Consider the following 17,709-nt stretch of genomic DNA (forward strand, 5'->3'; position numbering starts at 1 on the left):
GTCCAATCGCTACGGAATTCAATACAAAAGTTTAAAAATTTGTTTCACAATGGTCGTTCCAGATAAAACCGTATATTTAAATAGTACTCCAAGCTGCTACTGGTTTTCAATGGAATTTGACTTTTTATACGTCGACACTTTTTATATTGTAACCAGAACGCTAGCAATACCTTAGCGTATTTTATACTACCTTAACCAATGCCAATAACTATTTTTGCCTTATCTTGCTTTAGCGATTTAGTATTTTTCGCCTAAGCTATAATATTTCCTTTGGCTGTCGATTAACCACAGGATTAGCACATAACCTACCTACCCGACAAAACAAACGCCATTGGCATGATACGTCTGTCCATCTGTCTGTCTGTCCATCTGCTAGCTTTTCACGGCCCAACAGTTTAATCGATTTTGATGAAAGGTACAGAGTTAGCTACTTTTTATCCCGGAAAATCAAAGAGTTTCCACGGGGTTCTTAAAGGCCCATCCGTTTAACCAATTTATATGAAACTAGCCAATGCCCGCGACTTCGCCCGCGTGGATTTAAGTTTTTCGAAATCCCGTGGGAACTCTTTGATTTTCCGGGATAAAAAGTAGCCTATGTGCTAATCCAGGATATTATCTATCTCCATTCCAAATTTCAGCCAAATCCGTCCAGTGGTTTTTGCGTGAAGGAGTAACAAACATACACACACACTACCTACGGGATTTTAAAAAACCTAAATTCGTGCGAACGAAGTCGCGGGAATAAGTTTATAATAAATGTCTCCTCGAACGTTCCAAGTTTCGGTAGAAATGTATTCATCATTCTGTTCAACAATATAGTGTCTCAACTTTAATTGGCGTAATATGGGTAATGGTTATGCGTTGTTGGGTAAACAGATAAGGCAGTCGTATTTCGTGTCAGTACTCAGTATGCGAGGTGCGAGCCTCGTTACCGTCTCCCGCCGCAGGGCGCGTCTCAGTTCCTCTCAATTATAACTAACTTCATTGCTCATTATATGTTCTGCTGCGATGCTTTCAACAAACACATCTAAAATACTCATATATTTGTATCGTGAAGGCGTATTATGCTTATGAGTAACTAGCGACCGCCCGCGGCTTCGCTTGGTGAACATATAAATTAATCCTCTTTATTTTCTATCCCGTATAGTGAGTTAGGACTTTCCTTTTATATATTTAGAGTGAAATACAGTTATTGGGTACCTTATTCTTCTTCTAATTCTGTACGAAACGGAAATAGTTGAAAAAAATGGGTAACCAAGTAACCAGAACGCTAACAAAGGCCTTTTTATTTAACTTAACACAATCGAACGCCAATAACCTTAATAAATAAATTGCCATATTTCTTAGTTTTAGTGATTTAGTATTTTTAAAAACCCGCAATGTATAGCATGCAAAATTCGAGTCAATGTCCCAATTACGACACGGCATTGACCTCTAGCGTCAGATAGATGTTTTATTTGCAATATATTGTGAACTTTTAACAGATGAAAGAACTTTTTCGCGTTTTTTGTGGTATCATCAATATTATCACCTTTTTCGTTTTAGTAGCTTTCTGTTTAACATTATGTATATTTTGTCATGTTTTAATCAAAACTTTTTTTTATATATAATAACACAAATAAATAGATAACTAATTAAAAAATTAATAAACAAGAGTATTAATTATCTAGATAGTCTTTGTTATTTTACTGAATAATTAGACACTCTTGTTTGGATCAAAAAAATTAGCAGTAATTAGGTAGGTATCTTATATCATAGGAAAAGTTTATGGAAACTGAAAATATCATTCCTGTAGCGTAGAAATTCTCATGTAGTAATCGTGCAGTAGTTAACATAAGTTTTGCTTATTTAATTTTAGTTAATTATCGTTATTCTTGAAATATTTTTTTATTTATTTATTTAAGAATGTAGTACCGCAAAATCGAAAGAGTAAAAAATTTACATCTTTATAATTTTTAGCCAGCAAGAAAAAGCAAATTAATTTAACAATATGGTATGACACCTCTTTGTTAAATTTTGGTATAACAACACTTAATACCAAATTTTAATACGAAGGTGATTTACATAAATAGGTACCTTCGTTGTCATATTGCAAAATCTATTTATAAGCCTAATAGTGGATGCACGTGTTGCGAATCGATAACTAATTATCCAAAGCCCGCCTATAACCATCATACATTCTCGCTATAGCGTCAGTGTTATCCTAATCACTGATAAACAGTTGAGGCTAGTTTCAATTACGGTCGCCATCATTATTTTCCACAAAATAAGTTACTAGAACACGTTTTATATTATTAACCCCCGACCCAAAAAGAGGGGTGTTATAAGTTTGACGTGTGTATCTGTGTATGTGTCTGTGGCATCGTAGCTCCTAAACTAATGAACCGATTTTAATTTAATTTTTTTTGTTTGAAAGGTGGTTTGATCAAGAGTGTTATAATCCAAGAAAATAGGTTCAGCCGTTTGAAAGTTATCGGCTCTTTTCTAGTTACTGTAACCTTCACTTGTCGGGGGTGTTATAAATTTTTAATTTACACTTGTCATGCAATTATTGATAGACAAAGTTCTACGAGTAAAAATAGAACGTGAATATATGCTTAATGAATAATGAAACGCCAGTAATTTCTTAGTAATAAACTGCAGTAAAAATTGTAGGTATAATATAGTGGCAGACGATACTCCTAGGGAATTAATGAAGAGATCTTAGAAGTTTGTGAAGTACTGCAGTTAGTTGTAACATACGTACCTAATAGTTACTTATCCTCTACTTACTTTTATAATATTTTTTTTATAATAAAACCTAACTGGAAAAATCCTGTATTTACTTACATTAAAAATGTTTTGAAAATTTTAAGACAAGAGAGAATTTAAAGCTGAAACTATGTCTAAAGTCAACCTGTTTACCAAGTAGCATTTTCCTCGAAGTTTGAACCAGTTATAATAAGAAATATTAATATGATTTCCGTAAGCGTCATGTTAGCTGGAACCTCTTGGCTTTCTCACCGGGTTGAATTATTTATTAAGAATCTACTTAACCGCCTAACTCAAGACAAAAAAAAAAATTTTTCGTCTGGATTTGCAGCTTAAAAACTAGGTTAAATAATAAATTTATTACAAACTCATAGTAATATCATACCTACGCTTTATGGGTAGTGTACAGAAATTGAAGATTTGTGTGAAAAAGAACATTTTTTTTTTTTTTCACCAGTTTATAAGATAAACGCAAACTTTAAAATAACAGCGATGGAAACTTTTTGATAAAACGGGAGTTTATTCTATTTCAATATTTTTCGTTGTAAAAGCCGTGCTCTTTCTGTGTTCCTAAATATTTTTTTACCTTCCTCTTTATAGTATGGTTTATATGAAGCCAGTGCGCTGGCGCCAGTCCTATAGACAAGCCATCGCTGGCTTTGTTCATGTTGTTCTGAAAAACACATCTGTCTGTCGGTCTCTTGCCTTTTCACGGCCCATCTGCTTTACCGATTTTGACGAAAGGATAATAATTGAGACGGACATACCTAGACTACTTTTTAGTAGTATGTACTTACTCAGTAGGGATTTCTGTTAATACAGAAAGCCTAAATGAAAAATCTCATGTAATAGACAATTTACCTCCAAATAGGCTTTGTTTTGATGTAACATTACATAAATAAACAAAAGCCCAACAATATTCACGCAGCCGTATTTCATAAGTAAACAGTGTGCTGGGAAGAAATTCAACTGTTTTTTAAAAGTAACATCGAAAAGGTTAAAATAATATTAAATTAGCAATTGAAATGTTTAAATTAATACCAGGCTCGTATTTTTTTAGGTTTCTGGTATGCCTCGGTGGCAATAAAATTAACTTTATGAAACATTTTGGGAAGATACAATTTGCATATTGAATTTAGTATGGAATCTAATGGAAAATGGTTTAGAAGTACGATTGAAGAGAAAATTGCGCTAACAGGTAATCTTAATTAAATTCGTGGGTCTGAAAATCGAAAATCTCTCAAAGCTTTTGTAACACGAAAATCTTATTTGCTTAAAAGTACAAGTGAAATGGATGTTTAAATCAACGTAATGGACGCCCTTTATATTTAAATTATTTTTTTAATATAATAACATAAAATAAAACTGTAAATAGTTGTTTGAAAATTAAGAAAGAAAGCATTATTATTAATATAAATGTTAAAACAGTATTTTTGAAAGTTTTGCATGTCCGTATCTGTTTGGCTGTGCGTGAATTACGTTGAAAATACTCAACGGAATTAAATGACGGAATCAACTTGTCATCAAAATAGGTTAGACGGATGGACCGTGAAAAGCTGGCAGACAGACAGATACACTTTCGCATTTATAATATTAGTATGGATTCCCGTTAAAACAACCATGAACTTTTATTGCATCATAGCACACAGTAAAAGGTTTCCAGGATTGAGCACGGTTTCGTAACATTTCATTAGTCGGTCAAAGTAGCGCACATTTTCCAGTCTTCACTAAAGATATTGCAGTTGCCTCTTTACCCAAAAGACTACTAAACCTAATAACGTAGCTAGAAGGCACGGTGTCTAGTAATTCCCAGTTTATTCGGCAGGCTCTAATAGCTACGAAGGTTCAATTCCTGTAATAACGTTGTGTGGGGTTCATATACCTAAACGAACTAACTACGGGATCGCTGTTTAGGAGGTAAAGCTGCGGGTGCAGAATTTAAGTGATCCTATTTAGAAAAACGGTGCTATACTCTCGGCGTGCGTGTTGCGAATCTGGTATATTTACCTGACTAGGTACTGTGACATTAGGTATACTATAGATATGTTATGTTCATATTAGGTACATGCCGTAAGTATACGTTCGATAGTAGAATATACGCTCTAAAAACAGCCGCCCTAAATGTCTTTAGAGCGTCTTTACTTTAGATACGTACCTATGTAACGTAAAAGTAGCTTAGGGTGCAAGCTATCTATCTCTGTACTTGACATGATTATTTTAGTTTTTTAAACATCCCGTGGGAACTCTTTAGTTTTTCGAGACAAATAATAGCCCATGTGTGGTATAAAATATCTTTTTACCGAATTTCCCGAGTTAAGATTGGTTATACAAATGGGCTGTGAAAAGGTAACAGACAGACAGAGAATTTTCGCATTTATAGTAACGTTAGTATGGGAGTATGGATTCATATGATGGTTTAACTAAATAAAATTATGAAACAAGTGTAAATTAAAAATTTATAACACCCCCGACAAGTGAAGGTTACAGTAACTAGAAAAGAGCTGATAACTTTCAAACGGCTGAACCGATTTTCTTGAATTATAGTTAAGAACACTCTCGATCAAGCCACCTTTCAAACAAAAAAAACTAAATTAAAATCGGTTCATTCGTTTAGGCGCTATGATGCCATAGACAGATACACAGATACACAGATACACAGACACACAGATACACACGTCAAACTTATAACACCCCTCTTTTTGGGTCGGGGGTTAAAAAGCCATAAGCTATGTACACCTATTATTATAATTGACGCCTCTAGTAGGTAGAGAAGAAGCTACTTGGTACATTTCGCTAAAAGCGTTTACATCACGGACATAGTTTTCAAAGTAGGGTATCGTTATCACAAACTAACTACAGTCTAACTCCATTACGCCTACTAACATACCTTACATAAACATTTTTATGTACCTAGTTATAAATAAAAATATAAAATACGGTGTCAATGTACCTACCAAACAACGTTTTTAAACATCAGTAAAACGGACTGGCGATACCGTATCAATAGAATTCTAACAAAATCTGTATTCTCTACAAAATCACCACTTTGAAATCTGGCTAGTAAATTATATAAAAAAAGTAATTAATTTCACAGTACACAATTAATTATCATAATATTTGTATTATATTATAATATATTCATCAGAATAGATCGTTATAGTAATAATATGAAACAACTTCGTAGGATTCCTTTGTTAACAATTGAATGATAACATCTGATAACATTCAAAGTTTCGCTGATATCTATCGCGTTGAAAACCAACAGAATGCAAATAGTTTACGAAGTTGTGTGTCGTGAACACAAGCTCATAGCGCCTAAACATGCTTTGCATATATTTTTATGATATGGTTTAAACAAATGGGGTGTCAACTTTTTAGTCCTTTGAAGGGTAAATATTACTTACTATTTCTCTCATTTATTTATTTATCACATTTTATCCTATTTTTAAACAATAAAATAACGAAAACAACAGAAAAAATAACAGAAACAACAAAAAATAAAATAACATCAACAACAAAATCAATAAATAACAGAAACAAAAGAGAAATAAAATAACATAAACAACAAAAAACTAAAGTAACGGAAAAAAAAAATCATTGAATAAAAATATGATAAAATATATCCCACTAGCAGCGGGGTGGGTTGGACCCAAGCCGCTAGTGGTCAGGGCTCCAGAGTGAGGAACCTCCTCACAATGCGTGCCGTCTCAAGAACCACTGCCTTCTGTATCCTACCCTTGATCCAACAGTTAAGCGACAGTTTCTTAAGATGTTGGTCGAAACTATTCGCAATAAGACCGTGGACTGATACAACTATCGGTACAATAATCGCTGAGTCAACACTCCACATGGCGGTAATCTCGTGGGCCAGGTCCAAGTATTTCGATACTTTTTCCTTTTCTGCTTTCACTAGATTATCATCATGTGGAATAGTGACATCAACAATCATTGCTCGACGCGCTGATCGGTCAACTAGCACTATATCAGGTCTATTGGCTACAATATACCTGTCAGTGATAACCGACCGATCCCAGTAAAGCAGGGCACTGCTATTTTCAAGAACTGACATTGGGTCGTACCTATAGTACGGCACCTCAGTATCTACAAGGCCATACTGAAGAGCAAGTTGTTGATGGATTATCTTGGCTACTTGATTATGTCTGTGCAAGTATTCGCCGTTAGCAAGATAAGAACAACCGGAAACAATATGTCTGAGGGATTCCCCAGGAAGATGGCACGCACGACAAATGTCAAGCGTTCCATCTTTCATTATATGTTTCCGGTAATTATTAGTCTTAATAACTTCGTCCATAATTGCACAGATAAAACCTTCGGTTTCCCCAAAGAGGTCCCCAAACTGTAGCCAGGATACAGAGGCTATGGAATCTACATCCGGCCTAGTTAAGGCCTTGTAGAATCTTCCATGCAACTCCTTACTCCTCCATACAGCTATGCGATCCGAAGTGCTAAGCACTATGGGCTTACGCCAGTTATTTTTGCCTAAGGAAAGCGGAGTAAGACCTTTATCAACTGCAACTACATCCCTATGTATTCCCACATTTACTTTGAGAAAATAATCTCTGAGATTGCATACCTCACGATTATGAAGGTTCTTGGCATTTAAAAAACCACGCCCTCCACACTTGCGTGGGATATACAATCTCATAACAGATGAACGTGGATGATGCATACGATATGTAGTCAACAATTTTCGGATCCTTCGATCCAAGGCATCCAGTTCGGTTTGAGTCCATTTTAGAATGCCAAAAGTGTATATAAGTAAAGGCATAACCCAGCCATTAAAGGCACGTACTTTGTTGCCACCAGATAAAAGACTATTGAGAACTTTTTTTAGGCGGCCAAAGAAACGTTCCTCCACTGCCTGTTTCATAGTCCTCACTTCAATACCAAGTGCTTCTGACATTCCAAGATATTTATATGTTTCACCTTCACAGAGAGATCTAAGAATCAAAGTTTCTGAAAGAACTAAATTCTCAGAGTTCACAACCCTACCTCGCTCTATATTGATAATCGCACACTTGTCAACACCAAATTCCATCCCTATGTTATTGCTAAAGTTCTGAGTAATCTTTAGCAATTTCACAAGGTCTGTTCGTTTAGATGCATACAGTTTGAGATCATCCATATAAAGTAAGTGAGATATGACCTCACCCCCCTTGCGAAGACGATAGCCTAACCCTGAATCCTTCAGTAGTGTACTGAGAGGATTCAGTGCCAAGCAAAACCATAAAGGGCTCAAACTGTCCCCCTGGAAAATTCCCCGCTTAATCCTTATCGGTTCAGCTGATTCAAAAAACTCATCACCACCTGGTTGACGAAGGACTGTCATCCACTGACTCATACATGAGTCAAGGAAAGAACATAGAGTTGCATCGACCTTATACAACCTCATGATCTCCATGAGCCACGTGTGAGGCACTGAATCATAGGCCTTCTTGTAGTCAATCCAAGCAGCCACTAGATTTTTTCTATTTCGCCGAACCTGTTGGCAAATAGCAGTGTCAATGAGGAGTAGTTCCTTTGTACCGCGTGCCCTAGCCTTACATCCATTCTGAACCTGGGCCAAAATATTATTTGCATTAATATGCATAGTTATTTTTGTGGTTAGAATAGATGTAAGTAGCTTATAGATGGTCGGTAAGCAGGTTATAGGGCGATAGTTTTTTGGGTCTGCGGTACTTCCGGACTTATGTATCAAGAACGTGACACCAGTTGTCATGAGTGTCGGTAACGATCCAGAGTCAATGGAGTTCTGGAATTGTGTTGCTAAGACAGGATGTGCACTACGGAACCATTTAAGCCAGAAGTTGTGCAGCCCATCCGGCCCCGGGCATTTCCAGTTCGATGCTGAACGAATTGCACATCTTACATCCTCAGCACTAATGGTTACAGGATTCATCTCTACCACCGTAGCGCACTGATCCCTCACAACATTCATCCACTCACCTTCGGTATGATCTATGGGAGCCGACCAAATGCTACGCCAGAAATCTGACGTAGAATCAGGTGTAGGAAGCTCTCCATCGACCATACAACCTCTAGGTCGTTCCCAATTCCTGTACATCTTCCGTTGGTCACTTTGGAACATACGATTCTGAGAAGCTCGATCAATGCGTTTTCTAAAGCGCCTAATGCGTTGTGCCCATGCATAGACTTTCTGTTTCAGGAAGTCAATACGATCCGTAACCAAAGACAAATACTGAGAGGGACTAATATTAGTCCCAGCAAATGCTTGGTGTACAAATCGCATTATCCTCGGGCGACTATTGCCCGCCCTAAAACAGATCAGCTTTGCAATGAGAGTTCTAGTCAAAGAGATACGCCTTTCGATCCCAGCCTGCCAAGCTGGAGCTGTATTTGGTCTTTTTACAGCTCTATGCAGCTCTGGAAATTTGATAGAAGCTATCCGACATGCTGCAACAGCTCCACAGTATAGGATCGAATGCGTATCATTTAGGTCATATGAACTTTCTAAATATGTACCTAATATTTTGTCTAGAACTGCCATCAACGCCATATTTCGTCTATGGACAGGCAAACGAGGTAGTTTCGGTCTAAGGTTGTTAGGCACAGATCTAAACTCTAAAATCGCATCCTCCAAAGTCCTCCTCATTTGCTCATCATTCTGGTTACTTACCGCCAAATCTAAACCACCTTGTAACTCCTCTTGGGTGTTTAAAATCTCTATAACACTCGGAATTTGTGGAGATTTATGAGTTGAGTTACCGGTAGTAATAACTTGTGGTAAATTTAAGCGCAACCGATCAAGTGTAGATTCATCCAGCACACGACGACGCTGAATAACTCGCACCTGATCCGATAGCCGCTGAGCGGACACGGTCACTGTCGGTTCAAGGGCCTGAAACAAAGACACCATTCTTGAGCGATACCCAGTGAGATTAGTTCCCCCATCTGTCGCCCTATAGTACGCTCGCATGACGTTCTCATTCATTCGTTGAGTCCATCTCATGCGACGCACTACACCACTGGCGGCGGAAGCAGTCGTAGGAGCACGCAGCTCCTGTTGCTCCAAGCCTTCCGGTGGTGGGTGTGTTGCTCGTCGTCGTGGTGCTCGTCTCAGTGGCCTGGTGTCATCGGCGGACCCCGTAGATGACGGCGGGGTCCTATAATCCTCGTCCGACGACGAGTCAACACCAGATGTTATTTGTGCTGTATGTGCGCTGGCATGTCGATGTCGTCGAGTTTCCATTTAACAAATTACTATGGAGTCCATGTTATTATTTTATTATTGTTCTTCATGTTTATTGTTTATATATACAACTTTTAGTTCTTTTTGGCTTCATATTTGGATGTTTAATAATATTTTGTGAAATAATTTATTTGTTGTTGGAAAAAAATGTCATCTCGGTTGACATCGGTTGTCAGGAATCTACTTACTTATTATTACAAGTGTAAATTAAAAATTTATAACACCCCTGGCAAGTGAAGGTTACAGTAACTTAAAAACGTAACCGATTTTCTTGGATTATAGCTAAGAAAGTGTTCTTAGCTATAATCCAAGAAAATCGGAAATCCATATTCGAAAAAAGTATGTTCTGTATGTTAATACGTAATCTTAGATTGAGGTGAAATCAAGGGTGAAAAACGTCATAATAGCTAAGCATATTATCTTCGGCTTAGTCTAACTTCGATATGTTTTCTTACGAAGGAAATACCTACTTTCATTCGTTATTTTTGTTTATAGTCCAAACGTGTCGAAATAGTGCTTGACGAAAAAGCCGAACAAAGAGTTTCCTTTTACCATTAAAATGGAAATCTGAGAAAAAGTAAACAAAGGTGTGGTAAAAATACATAACTACTAAAACCACTTCAATACAACTTGAAATACCTTTTCTTTAGATCAGTACACAGTGTCTAAATAAATCCACTGCTTGCCAGAAATCAATTCAAGAATTTTCTTACCTGAATTGGCATGGCTGATTAATTAGCAACGGAGTCTTAACAACGAACGCTTTCAGCGAAATAACAACGACGTTATCTTACTTAATATCATAAAATATGTAAAAGATTGGATATTTGTGTTAAACTATTATATCTACAATAACTGAATCGATTTGGCTGAAATTTGGAACGGAGATAGCTTATGTCCTAAATTATACATAGGCTATTTTAATACCGCAAAATCAAAGAATTCCCGCGGGATTTTTAAAACATAAAGTCATCTAAAACGCGGACGGAATTGCGGGCATCAAGGAGTATTATTATAAAGGAAATGGTAGAACAAAGAAAAGTCAGTCACTATTCTATTAAGCTGTAATACGTACTCTTCAATTTTAATGTAGTAGATAAAGGTCTAAAAGCAAAGCTGAAAGCTTCAAAAAGAGTTGTATGACGACAATAAAATCGGGTTAGCAGCCGTGCGCATACTTCTAGTGCCGTCGGTAATCCCATTGCGGTGCCAAACCGCACCAGTTGCTACTTTAGTTATAATGCGCTTTGCCTATTCCTGCAACTCATCGCTTGTCACTTCAGTTTATTTTAATAACGATTGAACAGTTTAACTCTGGTAGAATTTTTGATAATCTTTCCTTCTACGCTTTTCTACGCTATAAAGTAATAAGCAAATTTTGTGTTCTGTAAAGATATGCACGAAAAATTTCTAGTTTCTATATTCAGCAGTTTGAATGTTCTTGCAAACTCGCCTGTAAGCATACTCCAAATAGGTTCATAGCTTTCATCAATCAGTTTCTATACTGCGTGTATGATAAACCTTATTAAAATGTTATGACAAAATATGATGTTATAGTAACAAATAGTTAGTGCCATTAATTCGAGTCATTCGAGTTCACAAAAGTTTTTTACGAGTTCATTTCCACGATCAGCTGTTTGCAGATTATAACTTTGGAGTTCTAAACAAATTCTTTAAGTCCTCATATTATCTCCCAGCACGGATACTATTTTTTGTTCAACTACACTAACCTCAGCTTGCCTGGATGTTACTGATGTATTAGGTATCTAACACTTTGTTTATAGATAGATACTAGAAGAATACCCCAGTAAAATACTGGTATGCCGTGTGTGTTAGATGAAAACAAAATATAATAAATATAATAATTTGCATTTTAAAACTTGCTGGTTTCTGATGCTGCAAGGATGGTAATATTTACATAAACTGAGAGAAAGGTCGATCATAAATTGATATTACAGGTACTATAAAAAAACTATGTTAAATATCAAGGATAAACTTGTATCTGAATTTTAAAATAATTCGATTTTTGTTAATTTACTATGGCTTCGCTTTTATAAATTTCGCAATAATTAATTTTATTTTGGGATCTTTTTCACCGATTTTGACAAAGGCTAGAACCGTTACATAGAGACATCTAGCCTATTTGCTTTTAATCTGCCAAAAACCCATGTAAAAAATACAACAAAGCTCTGCAAACTATTCTGAACTAGTAACTTTAGTGCAGTGATTTTGCGTGATACGCGGAGAGGCAAATAAACCGACAAACAACAGTTTTGTAAAACAATAAACATCCAGAGTGGATTTTTTATTGAAGAGTTGAGTTGTTATTCAAGTCTTCATTCACTTAGAGTTAGCTCTATCTTCTATCGATAAAATCTATTCGTTTTTCATAAAAAGAACATTTCGTTTCATACTGTAATTTTATAAAGAAGTTTTCTGATAATATAGTTATAAGTTAAAATTGAGTGAACTCCGAACGGGTCACTTGTTAGCAAACAGGACTTAAAGTTCTCAGCCATATTGAATCCGGTTTGCCTGCAAAGCTTATGCCTAGCCTAGCATTATGTCCCAAAGTTTTATGAGAATTAATAATAACAAAAGTAATGTTATGTATTAATGTTATATTTATGAAACTTAGTTTGTTTTTATGTAGGTATGCAGTACCTATGCTTAATTTTAAATTATATTATAAATTATATTTATTGTGGCGGTCTATTTGTTAAATGTATAACTTAAATTAAATTCTGTAAGTATGTTAATCTATTTTTGTATTTTATGTTTTTTTATTTTATACACGGACGTGAGAGTAATAGATAATATTGCAAAATTAAAATAAAATTGAGAAGGTTCAGATTAAAGAAGAATGGCCCAAAACATATCCAGGCCCGACAAGTGAAGGTTACAGTAATAACTAGTAAAGAGCTGATAACTTTCAAACGGCAGATGAAATTTTCTTGGGTTATAGCTAAAAACATTCTCGATCAAGCCACCTTTCAAACAAAAAAAAAACTAAATTAAAATCGGTTCATTAGTTTAGGAGCTACGATGCCACAGACAGATACACAGATACACACGTCAAACTTATAACATACCTCTTTTTGGGTCGGGGGATAAAAATAGTAGTAATCATCACAATAATTACAATATTTTTGATAATTTTTTTGCCTGTAGAAGTTTCGTACGGACCTATGGAACCCAAAATGGAAATTACGTCTGCTTTGACTTGTGCATAGTGTTTGCACTTCCGCTCTGCCCCTGTATTACATCATTACATCTCATCTCTCATCCGACCGGGACCGATATAGTGCCGTAAGAATAAGAATTTTATAAACATCTCCATGTTTACCTACACCCTACATTGAATAATAATATTTTCAACTTTTTCAAGGTGTTCTTAAAATATGTTTTAAGTAGCAGTCCTTATGTTAATGGTGGTATTCCATCGCTTATAAAACTTTTATAGCAAGTAGGTGATAAAGAGACGATGAAATATCGCCGGTTGTCGTACTCCGGGCGTCTAACCGCGTCACGCGACGTAACGTGACTCGATAGTGTCTTTGCATACTACTTGTTGTTACACGACCTATACCTAAATACTCTCGGAGTAATTTATTTCAATGCATTTTCCGTAAAAAAAGTTATAAATAAACCATACATTTATATTAATACTAGGTGTCGAAGTTCTGCATAGATTTAGGTTTTTAAAAATCCTGTAGGAACTCTTTGATTTTCGGGGATTAAGAGAACCTAGTCTACGTCCATATCCAGGATACTTACAAGCTATCTATAAAATGCCGCAACTGCTTCCATGTAGATTTAGGACGGAATTAAAGATTTAATATTTTTCGTTAAAAAAGTCCAATTTTGTGTTCATCTTTCTAGACAATCGTATTTTTTTTAAATTTATTATTTATCTACAAAATGTTTCATTATGGAACTTATATTTCGTTTTACTCATGGCTATACCAATTTAATCTAAAACTTAATTGTTAAAGTAAGCGGAAATAGGTGCTTAAGTGAGCGTAAATATCTTCTCTGCCGTAAGCTGTATAAGATAGAGGTGCTGCCTCGCGGGAAATTAACAATGGAATCTTGCGTTTACCTACAAACTGCCTTCTACATCTTCCAAAGTTTGTATATTTGCGAAACGCCCCATTATAAACTATGTTCAAAAATAAACTCTGAAAATAGCTGAACATTTATTTAAATAAACTCTTCCCATTTTTTGTGTATTAGTACCTACATGCATATTACAAAAAGTCTATATTAATATTATGAATTCGAAAGTGTGTTCGTGTTAATTGTCTGTCTGTCTGTTTGTTACTTTTTCAATGCTCATCCCTTTAACCGATTTTGATGAAATTTATTACAACTTGAGTCTAGGAGATGGCTAGACTACTTTTTATTCAAATCAAAGAACCCATGGCGTAAAAAAAATCCGCACGAACGAAAGCGTGGGAGCATCTAGTGCTTAAAAAATTTACAATATACGGAAACATATCCACTGACAATGGGATAGTTTAAACTGATGGTATCACCTGTACCTACCCAGCTACGTAATAGGTAATTATAATGTCTATGTACCCAGACCTTGATCCAACAGTCAAATAAAAGCTTCTTCAAGTTTTGTTTGAAGCTTGTCGGTATAAGACTATTGATCGAAACAATTACTGGAACGAGAATTCTTAAATCAACAGAACTCAAAATAGTTTTCATTATAGTTAAAAGAATAGTAACTGCTCAGAATGCAAAAATATTACAGTCACAGCTCGCTTTTTTCGAACCCACGGCACGTTTTTATTCTGAATTTCAAATGACTAAAGAACGGCGAAGCTCAATTCTTCGAGCGCAGCGTGTAAACTGACTTCATTCGCTTAAATGCTGAAGCGACGACTTTGAAAAAATCTTATCTACTGTACTGGGCAGTGTCTGTGGCCGTTTCATAACAATGAGGTCCACATTTTACTTTGAAGTTACGATTTCTCTATCTATGTGGTCGTCTTTCATCTCTGAAGATCATGGTTTTGTTTAATATAATGTAAATAAATTAGGTATAATGTAGATAACGGGCATATACCACGATTAATTTGTAATTTTGAATTATAGATATTTCTACCCAGTTGCAGAGTCGTGGTCACGACGAGACTGCGATGCTGCGAGAGCGTTGTGATACATTTTATTTACATTACATTATATTATGCCGTTAAACTTCACAATAAGTCTAAAATCAATGATTCTGTGTAGATCTCAACCTGAAATTGATCAATTGTTTCCATCGAGTTCTATGACCATCCACACGATTAGGAATAATTTACATGAATTACTTTCTCTGACCAAACCATCTATGTAGTAGATAAAGTAAAGATTTTAACTTGAAGTGTGTAGTCATCACTATTACTACACTTCAATATGCTATAAAGTTTCGTATGTCTCTTTAAAAATGCTTTATAAAACTGCTAAGAGATTTTTTTTAAATAGGTACCACTTGTGAAGCTAAGAATAACTGTAGAAATCAAATGAATTATTTTTTAATCATCTGCAAAATTTCTGTCACAGTGAAGATACTTTTAAGTAAGCCAGTAACTTGCCAGTAACGAAAATTAAATGAAGTCGAACAAACCTCAAAGTTTAATTGCATCCTAAACCAGAGAATGTTTAGTTTCGTGGAGTTCTAGTTTCGATTTATTATGTCACTTTTGTGAACTTGCCATGGACGTATTAATAGCTTTATGGAACTTGCGTTACATTTTGTTTTAGAAATTGAAAGAAAATCAGTGGAAGTATGCCGAAGTATAACACTGTTTATTTGCTTACGTCACAGAAATGGACATGCCTATTATTATACTTGGTATCTGAAAAAGATATACGACAACATTTAGTTTCGATTACGCTCATAATATGTCGCTCACTGCAGCTGCTATCAACGCCAAAATGACGAAAACTAAATTGCTTCAAAGAATGATTAGCAATGGCAGACCCTGCGTAGTACTGCGCGTAGTGCGTAGCGGCGCGTAGAGGGCTGTGGCTTACATCATAATAAATGACAGACTATCAAAACATATTATAATTTTGAAATCGTTATCTGCCACGCTAATGAAGAATGTTTATAACAGATATTATAACGATAATTTAATGCTTAAACGTAGGATGATAAGAAAATAAGGACAAATCTCTTTGCCAAAGTTGGGGATGAAATTGAAACGTCAATCAAAATGTTCATTGAAAAGCCATCTTCCATGTTAGAAAATGAAAGTTCGTTTCATAATTCCACGAGTAAGCCGGTGAGATAACTTGACATTCTCAATTCTCATTTAAAGATTTATTTGTTCCGCAACCCAAGCACAACCTGTGCGATATCACTTTCTCGCGGGTTTGTTATCATTGCAAAACCCATTGTAAGATCCCAGGACCACCAGAATATTTACTTATTTAGTAAGAAACAAAATATGTGGGATAGTGTAGTATTAGTGTGCACTATTAACGCACGCATATCCATTAACTTGTGCCGTTAGCGATAATTTCTGCCAGATGCTTTAAAGCTCGCAAAAACAACATACTTATTTTAGTCATAATCGTAATTTTTATATTATGATTCTTAAGAAATATACATAAAAATCAGCACTCAGACTTTAAGGAAATTGAGTACTTTATGTTTCTACGTACCTACCTTTAGCAGCTGATATCTTAAAATTGGCCGTCGGCACAAGCTAGCAGCAAGTGTAAATTAAAAATTTATAACACCCCCGATAAGTGAAGGTTACAGTAACTAGAAAAGAGCTGATGACTTTCAAACGGCTGAACTGATTTTCTTGGATTATAGCGAAGAACACTCTCGATCAAAGCCACCTTTCAAAAAAAAAACTAAATTGAAATCGGTTCATTAGTTTAGGAACTACGATGCCACAGACAGATACACAGATACACACGTCAAACTTATAACACCCCTCTTTTTGGGTCGGGGGTTTAAAATGACCTACGTTAAAAGTAGGTACACATTAACACTACACTATCCCACGCACTTTGCTTGTCGGAAAATAAGTAACTCTGGCTGCACTGGGATTTTGGAGTAGTAGGTATTCAAAATATCTTCAGTGTTGTGAGATATAGGTGTAGCCTCGCGGGAAATTACTGCCGAAATCTGGCTGTCTACAAGCAGCTTGCAGCCTCCTTTGTGCTTCGAATCAATTCCCGTAACTCATCTCCATATTTTATTATGCGAGGCGAAGTGATATTGCAGTAACGATAACTTTTCCTTCGAGACTTTTTCTTGTTTTCTTAATAAAAAAATAATCAACAATCATGACAGAGGTGATTTTTAACCCCCGACCCAAAAAGAGGGGTGTTATAAGTTTGACGTGTGTATCTGTGTATCTGTCTGTGGCATCTTAGCTCCTAAAATATTCAACCAATTTTAATTTAGTTTTTTTTGTTTGAAAGGTAGCTTGCTCGAGAGTGTTTTTAGCTATAATTCAAGAAAATCGGTTCAGCCGTTTGAAAGTTATTAGCTCTTTTCTAGTTACTGTAACCTTCACTTGTCAGGGGTGTTATAAATTTTTAATTTACACTTGTTAACATTTTATTTACCAAACAATATTCTTGTCTTTGAGTTAAAACGATGCTAATCATTCACTTCCTAGAAGCTTTTACAAATTGTATGGAATGCCTAAAAATTGTATACAATGCCTAGGAAATGTATGAAATGGTTAACGATAGATTACAAATTTTAT

General features: G+C 35.6%; 1 protein-coding gene across 1 annotated transcript; it reads right to left on the minus strand.

Annotated features, from left to right (window-relative positions):
- Positions 1 to 1,201: 1,201 nt before the first annotated feature.
- LOC123866266 lies at positions 1,202 to 9,982 on the minus strand. The gene is made up of 2 exons (XM_045907720.1): positions 7,765 to 9,982; positions 1,202 to 1,218 (listed from the first exon to the last, which is right to left on the minus strand). Exons 1-2 carry the CDS (start codon positions 9,980 to 9,982, stop codon positions 1,202 to 1,204), a joined length of 2,235 nt encoding a protein of 744 aa, XP_045763676.1.
- Between the last annotated feature and the right edge of the window lie 7,727 nt (positions 9,983 to 17,709).

This window comes from Maniola jurtina, chromosome 6 (assembly GCF_905333055.1).
Source record: "Maniola jurtina chromosome 6, ilManJurt1.1, whole genome shotgun sequence".
NCBI classification, from domain to species: Eukaryota; Metazoa; Arthropoda; class Insecta; order Lepidoptera; family Nymphalidae; genus Maniola; species Maniola jurtina.

Coding starts and splice junctions, on each gene's coding strand:
- LOC123866266 (XM_045907720.1), bottom strand. CDS start 9,982: ATGGAAACTCGACGACATCGACATGCCAGCGCACATACAGCACAAATA.